Source organism: Anser cygnoides, chromosome 12 (assembly GCF_040182565.1).
Source record: "Anser cygnoides isolate HZ-2024a breed goose chromosome 12, Taihu_goose_T2T_genome, whole genome shotgun sequence".
Classification (NCBI taxonomy): Eukaryota; Metazoa; Chordata; class Aves; order Anseriformes; family Anatidae; genus Anser; species Anser cygnoides.
The window spans coordinates 9,632,198-9,644,269 of record NC_089884.1 but is presented as its reverse complement, the minus strand read 5'-3'; the positions used below and the strand labels follow the sequence as shown (position 1 = coordinate 9,644,269).

General features: G+C 38.8%; 1 protein-coding gene across 3 annotated transcripts in view; it reads right to left on the bottom strand.

Annotated features, from left to right (window-relative positions):
* The window catches only part of BEAN1 (brain expressed associated with NEDD4 1), a 53,856-nt gene that overhangs the window by 13,063 nt on the left and 28,721 nt on the right, over nucleotides 1-12,072 (bottom strand). For all 3 annotated transcript variants that reach the window (XM_013176653.3, XM_013176655.3, XM_013176656.3), the window contains 2 exons: nucleotides 4,563-4,772; nucleotides 1,854-1,995 (listed from right to left, as the gene is read on the bottom strand). In XM_013176653.3, coding sequence (XP_013032107.1) covers nucleotides 1,854-1,995; nucleotides 4,563-4,772 — 352 coding nt within the window. The remainder of the gene's footprint in view (nucleotides 1-1,853; nucleotides 1,996-4,562; nucleotides 4,773-12,072) is intronic.

Below are 12,072 nucleotides of genomic sequence, written 5' to 3'. Positions count from 1 at the left end.
GTATAGGTTTAACTCAAAACAGAATCTGCTTAAAAGAAAAAAAAATGCCGACCAGCCATTATTTGCTGTTTGTAAGATACAGCAGTACAGAAAGACTGAAGTAATGTTCTATTTAATGCTATTTCTCCTGGTTCTTTGGAGGGAGTAACTGAATTCCTTCATGTATTGACTCAGGGTGCATAGGGCACGCCGACGGTATATATATGGCTGGAAGAACAACTTTTGTCACTCATGAGGGCAATTCTTGTATCCTCTAAATGTATGAAATCAGTCATAAATGCAGAAGGGGATGCTATATAATTTCTGGAATAACTCTATTTGGAACAAGCCTCTTCTGGTTGTGTGCCTCTTCTGCTCCAGGCAATTACAATTGCCTGATATTTAAAGGACACCCTTTTCCTACAAAAACGCTACAAATTCAGGCAACTATGGCTCCACAGTGAAGGTCTGAGTTAAACAGCTAAAAAGGTAAATTTCCTCCTTCACAAAATACTGCTATAAAATGAAGAATGCCAAATTAGGAGGTTAAGTACCATTACTAGGTGTGCCAGAACATGGCAGTATGTTTACTTCAGTTCTGCGTCCTGCTAGAATAACAAGACTGAGAAGAGAGACTTGCTGGAAATTAGGGAGAGGTTTATAGAGGCTTTGTGCACTTTTTTTTGTTTGTTTTTTAGTCTCATCTGAGCTGTCTTAAGGCCAGTAGTAAACGTAACTTAAAAGTTTTAAGTATCTTTTAAAATGTATTTTATTAAGAGCTATTTTTATTTTTGTGTGGCATGTGGGGCTCGTTAAATTGTCAAATCATGGCTGTTAGCTTTGCACTCGTAAATGACAGGTAAGAGATGATGGAGATGGTTTTACATACTAATTTGTGGATGCAATCTGTAGTGTTTCAGCATATGTGAGTATCTGAATTCTAGGCATATTGGATTTACTTTTTTTACTTTTTGCAATTAAATTATGTCCATGATGATTTTTCTGGTTTCTTGATTACTAATTAGATACCTAGACTTTCTGTGCACATGTATAGCAGTGCACTCTAGGCAGAAACTCTTCCGAGCAGACTGACTCCTGCTCTCACATGGTTATACTTCTAATCGTGTGTGAAGAACGACAGTAAAAACCAAAGTCCATTTCATGTTGGTTGCTTATTTCAGAATCATTTTCTGCAAGCATTATGGAATTGTGAGGGGGTAGTGGTACATGGAGAAGAGGAAAAATTAAAGGGCTTCTGCATCCATGCAGGCAGTGAAATAAAGCTGGTAAGAGGAATATCGCTTGCATGGAACAGGAGCAAATACTCCTTACTTGGAAACTTGTTTAAGTGGTTAAATGGATTCAATTCTGTTCTGATTCTGAGGGGGTATAAATCTGAAGTCTCCTTTAACCTGACAATAGTAAAATGTGGGTTGGGCACTACTCTGATGGACACCAACTGAGGCACTCCTTGTTCTTGGAGGCAATAACAGTATAGTACAAAAACAAGGCTGGAGATTTCTTCTTGGAAAAAAAACGTATTTTTTCCTCAAGACGCTAACCTTTGACTTTCAAAAATTTTTCTTAAAAAAAAAATTTAATAGAAAACTTTATGCATGCCTTTCATTAATATGCCATCAGTATGATCAACATTAATATGAATACTAGTAAATGATACATGCCTGTACAGGTGCCTTTACTTAGTAAGGACATATTCTACTATGGAGAACTTGAACTAAACCAAGTCTGTTTGTATCGGGCATCTGTATGACCTGTGTTTTTGTCGTGGTTGTAGGTCTAGCAATTTTAGTTTCCTCAACAGGCTTTGCAAGTGCAGGTCTACAAAACACGTAGAGTCTCAGAAGAGTGCTTACCGTGGCGGTGAGTCGGGATACATGATGTTGACCTGAGAAAGTGTATCCAGATAGGAACCAAAATCAAAAGCTGGGGGGAACTCCTCCATGCAGGTGGATCTTAGCTCCCCAAAAGAGCCACCGTAAGAGAAGCCATCTGGAGCTGGAAAACAAGCAGATAATTCTAGCTGTTTTTTTTTTCCTCCATGATGGATTCTTTGAGACAATATCAGTGTTTATAACACGTCCATATATCAGAAAATAAAGCCTATCTAAGGCAGAATTGCTGTTACTCTGAGCAATCAGCTTTCACAGGACATTTCTGTTCCTTTTAGAGCAAGCCTCTGTTACCCGTGGGTGAATGGCAGCGTTTTGGGCTGTGGTACAGGGACTATATATTTAGCACTATCCTAAGAAGCTGGTGTCTAAAGTTCTTGTTGTGCCTCGAAGGAGTGTAAGTCGCATGCAACTTCAAGCATTGGCAAGATTGCTGAAGTTCCCAGGAGCTGTGTACATTGCAACCTGACCAGTGCCGTGATGCTGTTTAAAAGCAGGCTTAGGTGCTTGATTTGTAAGTATACCTGTCTTAAGGAAGTGCTGTTCTTATTAAAAATGCTCACAGGAAAAGAGGAAAAAATGGCAAATACTACAAAAAACTATCCTGCTATCTGTTGCAGGGATTTCTTAATACTTTCACACGAGAGTGTCATAGCTGTAGAAATACCAAGCAGTTAGTGCTATTGTGTATCTGTGATGATAGTTAATGCGTGACAGTCAACATCAATCTCTGTAAGAATGTCCTGAATTGTGGAAATACGGCAATTCCCAAATCTCCCACTCATTCATATACAGTGAGCCTTCCTTTTCCCTCAGTGCTTTAAAATGGCACCTGGAGACAGGGCCAACTTTTCAAGTGCCATCAGAGCAGTGCTTCTTGAGCAGAGGGCAAAGGGCAGGACTCGCTCCTGCCATCCTTGGACTGGCTCTTCCTCCTCCTGGCAATTTTCACCTCTGCCAATTTATGCTCGAGGAATTCTACCAGGGCTAATCGAGTCTATCACGCACTGTGCATTCCTTTTGCTTGACAAATGAAGGGAGCCAGCTTCACAGCGACTCCCGCTGATCCCATTCTGGCCAGGGGACGCGTGCTGAGACACTAGGATGGTGTGTGCTAATGGAAAATTTTCTTTTAGGCAGACTGGCACAGTTTAGTTTAAGATTATTCTTTTGAATATCTCTGAAAATGTCACCATGCCTTTCTTTTTTTTCATTTCTGCAGTATTGTTATTTCTAAGAAGCAGTTTGAAAATGGTCCTTTACATTTTGGCCTGACTTCAGGGACTTTAAAGGTGGTGAAATTAACATAGCGGCAAATTTAAATGTAGTGATTGGATCCCAGTATTCGGTATGTTGTCATGCCAAAATATTGCTGTTCATGAGTAAAATTAACCACAGTTTGTGTTTAACTATTTAATCCCAAGTTTAGCTGCTGAAAAATAGGACAAAAGGATGTTACAAAAATAATAGAGTTGTGGGGATTCTTTTTGTTTGTTTGTTTCCTCCCCCCAGTATGTTACTAGTGGAGTTGGCATAACTTCTTTTGGGGTTTAAACTTTAGTCTCAAAACACAGACATTATTCATGTATCTGGATAAATATTTCTGAAAAAAGTAAAAGAAAAAAAAAAGAAAAAAAAAATCCCGGGTTTGAGTGGACATATTGATCCTAGAAAATGTTTCTTTTAGAAGTGAAAAAGCCTGCTCCAAGTAATTAAACGAAGTCCAATTGACTTCAGTGGATACTTGATTTACCTCACTGAAATCAAGATCTGATCCAATGCATTTTAAAACAGCATGGTATTATTGTCTTCTCTATATAAATAAGAAAATTAAAAGATACGCAAATAAGCGTGCTCATAACAAACTGCAGATAGAAGAGCAAACCCACAGATAACAAAAACTGCTGATGCTCCACTGATGAATCCATTCACCGTTTTTTTACTAGCTGAATGCTTACAAAGTAACTTTTTGTAACTGTTTTTTCTATATTATAGAAAGAATCTGATTCTGTAGTTTTCTTGACTCTGTGGCTTCAACTTCAGTCAGCAAACCCCATATTGGCCCAAAATATAAAATTGCACCTTCATATTCCCAAATCCTTCTGAAGTATGGAGGGTTTTTGTCATGGAGAAAAAAAAAAGGGACTTATTTAATAGTAAACCAGTCTCTTTAATGATGATGGCGATTGTCTGTGTAATGACATTTTGATGCCTTGTTCTCTTTATACCCAGATTTAACTTCTGTGGTAAGAAAGGAGGCAATTGCCAAATCGTTGCTGTAGCTTGGTGCACATTGCACAGGTGGGGGAGTCCTGGCTTTCCAACAAAGCAAAATTACCTTATATGCTGTACCATGGCTGTAAAGGGATGTGAAAATAAGCTATCAGGAGTCCAGTGATGGAGAAAAAATCATGCAGTGTATCAAGGAGAAATATGCTGTTTAAGAAATGCTGTTGGCATTGGCCTCGTTCATGTTAACCAGCAGCTGTGGGGCTTGTGCTGCATCAGTTGAGGGCCAGCACAAAGATGATATTAGACTGCAAAGCTGCCTGGCACCTGCTCCTCACAACTGTTTACTCATTTTTTTATCCCTCCCACAGTGGTTGGGTTTTGTGTTGCCTTTACCACCAGATATTAATAAAGGTAAGCATTATCTTGCTATAACTGTCTTACCATAAACAGTGTCTCTCCTCTGGTGTGGGTGCCTTAACCGTCCATCCTTTCGCAGGCTGCCAACAATGATTGTAACACAGGAGAGAAACAGCACAAGGCCGATCACTACTCCAGCCACCAGAAGGGGTGAAACAAGCAAACTGGTATCATTTCCGTTTTCACCGTAGCTGGGGAATTCACTGGTTGGGCTGCTCTGGTTCAAGTGAACTTCTGCACAGCAGAGAGAGGAAGAATGTGTCAGTTGTGAAAAGAGAAATGCGGGAAGTGTGGTTATACAGACGCCCAAAGTAAAGATTTTTTTTAAAGCACTAGGAGACAGCTTCAGCCAGATCCATTGTACAAATTCTTGCTTTTATGGATAGCCCATTTATTAGACCGATTTGTGGAGCTGTTAATTAACTGACTATGGGGGATTCACTGAGCAGTCATTCCCCTGTTATGGGGAATATCCTGCTGGAGTCAATGATGTACGCTGCATAATAGTCAATTTGCTTATTTCTGGAAAGATTCGTTACATCATGAATTGATTGATGCTGAAAGAACCTTAGTGCACAGGAAAGAATGTTAAAATTCAAAAATTTCAATGCCAAGCAGAACAAAGGAATCAGATGTTGTTACCAGGTACGGAAAGACTGCAGGGTTTTGTAGAGAAAGTTTTGGGCAAGAGTGAAACAGGAGCATGCCTGTGTAGCATGGGGCCTGTTTTAGTTTGAGGGATGGGTCGGCGTTACAGGAAACTGTTTTGGAGCAGACAGGGGAAGAGAGTCGTGGCTTGGAGAACAGCCTTTAAAAAGGGGGTCCTCTCACTTGCCAGATTTGGCCAACTCAAAGTCTTCTCTTCAGCCATTTCTGTGTGGAAAAAGGGTGAAGGTATTGAGGCAGAGAGAGATGTGCATAAGTAGGTTGTTTCTTTAACTTTTCTATATTACATATGTTTTTGCATAATCCTAGTAAAAACTAGCTGTATTTTGCCTACATATCAATAAATTTACACTAGCTTGTGTTCTTCAAGGAGATAAAAATGAGTTTACACAGCTGGAAATCCGCAAAAGAACATTTTTAAGTTACCAGAAAATGCAGGAGTTGCCCATTTGCCTAAGGCAGCAGAGCTTTGAGAAACAAAGTTTGTACTTGGGAAGAGGAGAAGTTGTTCTGGACCTTGCTTATGTAAAGGGTTAATGGAGTCCACTGGAGCTGTCCCACTCGGAGAGTATGAGTGATGACAATATTAATTGTTTCTACTTCTTAATTACAAAAAAAAAAAAAAGACTGCAAGAACACTTCTGGCTTCCAACCAGAACCACAGTTTCTTAGACCACGGCAAAGCTTACTGCGTAAGGATGCAAGTGTTCAGCCCGAGTTTTGGAAACCATCTGTCTCTGTTGATTGTTTCATTATCTTTACAAGACTATATTTACTTTATTTCCATCTAAACTGCTCTTGTATTTACTAAATATAGATTTTAGTGAGTTTCAAAATAAAGATTAAAAAATTTAGTGATCTTTACAATGAATTTGAAGATAATTGTCCACCTGGAACACCTGACTAGGATGTTTTACAGTTCTTTTGGTCATGGACTGTTTCTGATGCTCCTGACATTAGTTAGGTGACTAATATCTAGAAGTGGCTAAGTGGTGGTCATGACACAGTGTTAAATATTCGGGTGATTAGCAGAATCAGTCCGCTAACTGTGACAATTAACAATAGCCTCTAAAAATGTGTAGCCTACCCATTGTGTACTTCTGGTAGACTGCATTGCTAATGGAAAAAAGGAGGTAAATGGTAGAATAAAAGGATAAAGGATTTGGGATTTTAGTGGATAGACGGAATCTCCGCTTAAAAAAAAAAAAGAGGCTTTTTAGTGTTTATTTGTGCAAAAAGCTTGGGCAGGTAGTAAAGGTAACCAGATTTGGACCTAGGTCTTGGAAACAAGTTGCAATAAGCTCACGTTTTCCCATACTGTAACCCACTACAGCTGTAATTCACAGCATATGCAAAACAACAAAAAACGGAAACAACAAAAAGCTAACCCCTTCACCCCCCCAAAACAAATCAACAAACAAGCAAACAAAAATCCCTCATGTTTGCTGCTCAGGGTGTAAGCAGCATTTGGAGTAAAACAGCATTTTATTGATGGAAGAAATTATTAATTATTAGAGATGCATATATATATCTATCAAGACTAGTTTTCAAGTAGAGCATGGTTATATTTTTATATCTGGCTATATGCCTGTTGAACAGATAAATAATTTGTTTCCTACAGAAACTGAAGCTAACAATTTTTTGCTCTTTTGCATGTTCTGTAAAGTAAATACATGCTTTTGAAAGTGCTTTTTACATGGATAGTTGTTAGCAGATAGTTTGCAGCAGTGTTTTCCCAGCTCTTTCCCTTTGGGACATACAACTTGGTGTCTTGCAGTCACAGTAACTTAAAAAGAAGAGGATGGCTTCAAGCCAATGTGTATCATCATTGGCTAACACTTGACATTGAGAGAACTGACTAGAAATATAAACCAAACTGAGGAATTTGCATGTAGTAGGTTGGTTTTTTAATTTTTTTTAGAAGCACTTGACTGTTGGCTAAGAATCTTTATGAGCAATTAAGATACACAGCCAAGAAATGTGCTGAGCTTCTACAAAGCATTGTATCAAGGAACTGACACCACTGAAGATGAATTGAAAGCACTAGCAGATAACTTACTGGTTATTTTGGCTGACTTGCAATGATAAAAGGGAAGAATCAACTTTGTTCCCATCATGATGAGAACATAAGCCTGAGATATGAGGTTCCACCATACGCTACTGGGATTGTAGTGTTCAGCTGAAGTCAAATAGCACTGAAATGGGCTGGTGACATATTTCCCAGCAAGTTCAATGGGAAAGAACAGAGGCTGCAAGTGAGTGCTAACGGATCTTATGAAACCTAGACAACTTCTCAACAGTCCTGTTAACAGGAGGCTTCTTAAAGAAAATAATTTTATTTTATTCTTTAGTACGTTGTTTAGCTAGAGAAGCCAGCTTGTGTCTGAACACGTTAACTGTTCTGGAGATGCTTATGTTACCACTCAGTGTGAGCACTAACACTGGGTCCTGTTTTGCTTTATAGGAATGTAATGGGTTAGTAGTGACTTCAAATAGAAAGTACTCTCCTTTTGTACTCGAGGAGTAATTTTTTCTTACAAGACAGCCCGTTTGTCTAGCACATTCTCAGGACTTCCTTAGCTGCTCCAAGTCTTGTCTATTTTATCTCCTGTTTCTCACTTTCATGAATCTTTCTCTTTTTATGTTCTTAATCTAATTGAACCAAGTCTCTGGCAGAGACAGGTTATATTGCAATATTGCTCTTATTAGGAGGAATGAATCACTCCCCTAGCCTAGCTCCTAAAACAATATGTGGTTGATAAACTTCTGTTTTGGTATTATTTTCAATTTGACATTGTAAGCCTTCCAGATTTTGCTGTTGTGAGTAGCTGCACTGGCTTACTACAATGGGAATCGATTAAGTGACTAATGACAACAGACCCTGCATTCACATAAAATCTTTCATTTTGAAATTTTTGGGGGTCAAAAGATGTTTATATTACTTAGGCAAAGAATGTCTCATACATTTTTATTCTCTTATCCAAATACCTCTTCTTTTGATAAACTGTGTATTCCTCTCTATAAAAAATGCTATAGGTTTTTATTCAGAATAGAAGTATCTGTAAATTGATGTAGAGTCCATAAATATAATAGCAGTAGCAGATTGCTAACCTTTTCTTTGAGGCCAGCTTTATTTTTTCAACAAAATTTCAAACTGTAAACAATGCATGCATAAATGTAAATACTTTATATCTAGTCCTCTAAATATGAATTATATTGTATGCCCAAACCATTGCTTTTATCCGGTGATAGAAGCTGTGTAACCTGACATGGTGCAAATGGTGTGCATAGTGGCAAGTGCAGCTGTGAATACAATGCTAGGGACGCATATGGCTGAGCAAACACTTAATGTAGTATGAACATACTAGTGGAAAATTGCCCACACTCTCCATTTGCTGTTAGACAGTAAATTATCCATCTGCAAAATCCCTTAAATATGACATTATCATATTTTACCGAGTGATCCTGCCATCTCAGTCAACCAAGTTTTAGAGTAATTCCACGCAGCTGAAGGAGGTGCAGTACGACTGGACTTCTGGGGTACACGTAGTCTTGTTTTTATTCCTCATTAACCTGGCTTTGAAGGGGCACTTTTTACTCCTTTCTAACTCAGTGGTAAGTAATGTAGTTTCAGTTGGGTCAGATCTTGTCAGAGTGAAATGTCTTGGTATGCAGTCATGGGAGCTTGGGTCATTCCAGATAAAGCCCTTTTTTAGTAGTGGTTTTGCTTCCCAGACTGAATTTTGTACGAACAGCTCACAAGGAAGTGCTGATTCATTGTACTGGAAGGATTTTGTGTGCAGAATCATCTACCTCTACATCCCTGGCAGGCTCAATTATGCTTTGTCTGTAGACAGAATAGGTTTGGTAATTACTTGCTGAACTAGAACTGAAACGCTGACAGAACAATGTTGTATTACTTGTACACCACAGGTTAGGATAAGCTGTTTGGGGTTGGTGATCTAGCTCCTATTATCTTCAACAAATCAACAAAAGCATACAGGGCTGGAAATAAGTAGGAGGAAGCTCAGTAGAAGATAGTGCATAGTATGCTTTGATTTTAAGTGATCACAATAAGGTATTTCAAACAGCAAAGCAATTTAAAGCATGTTTCTGATTGCCTCATTTAATTATTTTTTCTCTGGTTGGGACAGTTTTGGAATATGCAGCCTCTTTATCAAGGGGAGGAGATTGACAGATGGCAAGAAGGAGCTGAGAGATCCTGGTGAGGCCCACAGATGAACTAAATTAGTGAAAGTGATGAAGATTTTGTTGATTCTGCATTTTTGAACAGTTCCTGTTCAAAGATGATTTAGTCTGGCCAAGAGTGACCAATTGGATTAGGCGCTCACTGCTGTACTGTGAAATAGGCCTCTGGCTGCAGCTGCTATCGGGCTGCCATCATGCTGCTTATTCCTGTAGCTTCCAGACAGGAGCTCACAAAATGAGTAAGGTAGGCACACTGCAAAAACAAATTGAAAAAGGTTTTGAATCATAGACACTGGTTTTGTACAGAGCATCACTGTAGCAAGGGAGAAAGGAATATTATTGAAGTCACTGAATGCAGATGCCCCACAAGAGCTAAATCCTAAAAATAAAAAAGAATCTCTGGATTCAAAGTTATTCCTTTTGGATTATGAGGAAGGTTGGAAACTCTCACTTAGGCTAGATAAACACCAGGATGCCACCGACTTATGGGATTTACCTTGGTTATCAGTATTACTCAAGAGTAGCTCCATATCTAAATCTGGTCTGCATTTGATTTACATTTATACTTTGTTCCACTCATACTTTTGTACAAACAACCTGCCATTTTTAAATGGAATGGCAATTTAACAAGCTTTTATTTTTTTCTTTTGTTTAACCTTTCCAATCCCTGGCTGTAGTGAAAACATTTCAGTTATTCCGTAAAAGTAAATGTGAGAACAACTGTTCACAACTGTGAGAACAACTCAGTTCTGTCAGACATGATATTTGGCACATTTTCCATGAATCACTTTTGATGGATCTATGCTTTCTTTTGACTCCCTGGTAAAGAGTTGTGCTTAATGATAAAATTGGAGCCTAATGCCTCTCTTTCCCCTGCCCCCTTGTCCTTTACAGAAGAGGAAAACACCATGCTCCCACTCTTGTCCTGCCTGTCTGATTCTGACCAATTTGGATAGGGAAGAAACAAGTCATGTTCTCAAATAACTTCTTGCAATCTACTTCAGGTCCTACAAAAGCTGTGATGGCAAATGCATTCAGGTAGGAATAACCAGGGGCTCAGAAAGAGTTAAAAACTGAGAAAGTACAGTGAGGTTGGAGCTGTCATTAAGATCTGGAAGATGGAGAGTTGGTGAGTGATTGTAAGGAGAGGTTTTGTAGGTCTGGCTGTGGCAATGGCTTATGCCAACTGTAATGAATTAGGTGGCACTGCCTTCACACCTGGATGCATTTGTTTGGGTTCTTGCCATCTTAAAGCTATCCAGTAGTGCAGACTGTCAGGCTACAGTGTAAATTCACATCTCTGCATTTTTAGCACCAAAAGAATAAAACCTCTCAGCACACTGGTTATGTACTAATTCAACTACGGGAAGACCGCATCACTTTCTTCCCATGTTACAGAGAACGAGCAGATAAGACCTGCTACCTTAGGATTTTCAATAGTGTTAGCAGGAACTGATGATGACATGAAGAATAGGCACGGCTGTTGTTGGTCCTTCTGCATTTATCTTGTTATCTTGCAGTTGAGCAAATGAGTGAAGACTAGAATAATCTGGAAACTGCCCCCACTATAAATCAGTTTTACAAAAGCCATATAAATAGTATGGGAAAAAAGAATTCTTGGTTCAGGAGGCCCAGGAGCATATTAAATTCTCTCTCATGCTGCTTACTGCTGTGTGCAGCTGGGGGCCCAGTCATGTTGCAGTCCTGTTTGTATGTTTCTCTGATTTGAATGCGTAAAACTAATCTGCTTCATAAGCTACAAATGATATTCAGCAATAACTGCATAGGTACTGCTTCAAACTCGTACCTTTCGTGGCTTGTAAAGGGCATCGTATGGTGTATGTATTTGTAGGTTAAAGATTAGTCGATATAATTAGCTCATGTATATTGTAGCTCACACTATTTCATCCACTTAACTGCTTGTGAGAGCCCATTAGCTTGTGCTTGATGGTAGCTTATCTTCTAAAATATAATAGCTATTTGACAAAGTCAAAGAATAAATATATTTTTGCTGTCAGTTGCTGCAACTGTGACATTTAAACAGCTCCCACAACCAGACGATTCTCATTATTATTTTTAAATTTGAGGTAAAGATCTTTGTATACAAATGGTTATGTAGTCTTGCCTGATTATTGCTATTGTGGGAGGTTTTTTAGCATAACCCAAACCCATATTTATGCCATTAAGCAGGCAGAACCTGTAAATTTAGATTAAGTTTCTCTACAGCTAACATTGCCTTTGATCTTTCTCACATATATATGTTCTAATCATAATTAAAGCCTTGTAGTGATTAATAGTTAAAAAACAAATCCTTATTCAGAACATGAGACTGTGTGGTAGGAACATTTCAGTTTTATCTGATGCTCTCAGCTTCAAGTGAGTTTGGATCATATTTACAGGTACAAAAGCTGCCCGTGACCTTGAGAAGCTCATCCAAGGCAGAAAGGGTGGCCTTTCCTCTGAGATATCTAACTCTGCCTTTTTATCATGTCTGCTGGCTATCAGATAATGGCTTTTCTCTTCTTGCATTGACATCCTTATTATAGAGCCAGAATGAATAAGATTGGATCACCAGCAGCCTGCAAATTGGGAATGTCAGAAGCAAAGAGAATGTGGCTGCATAAGGGCTCAGAAAATAAATCTTTTCAGATGCTGTGGC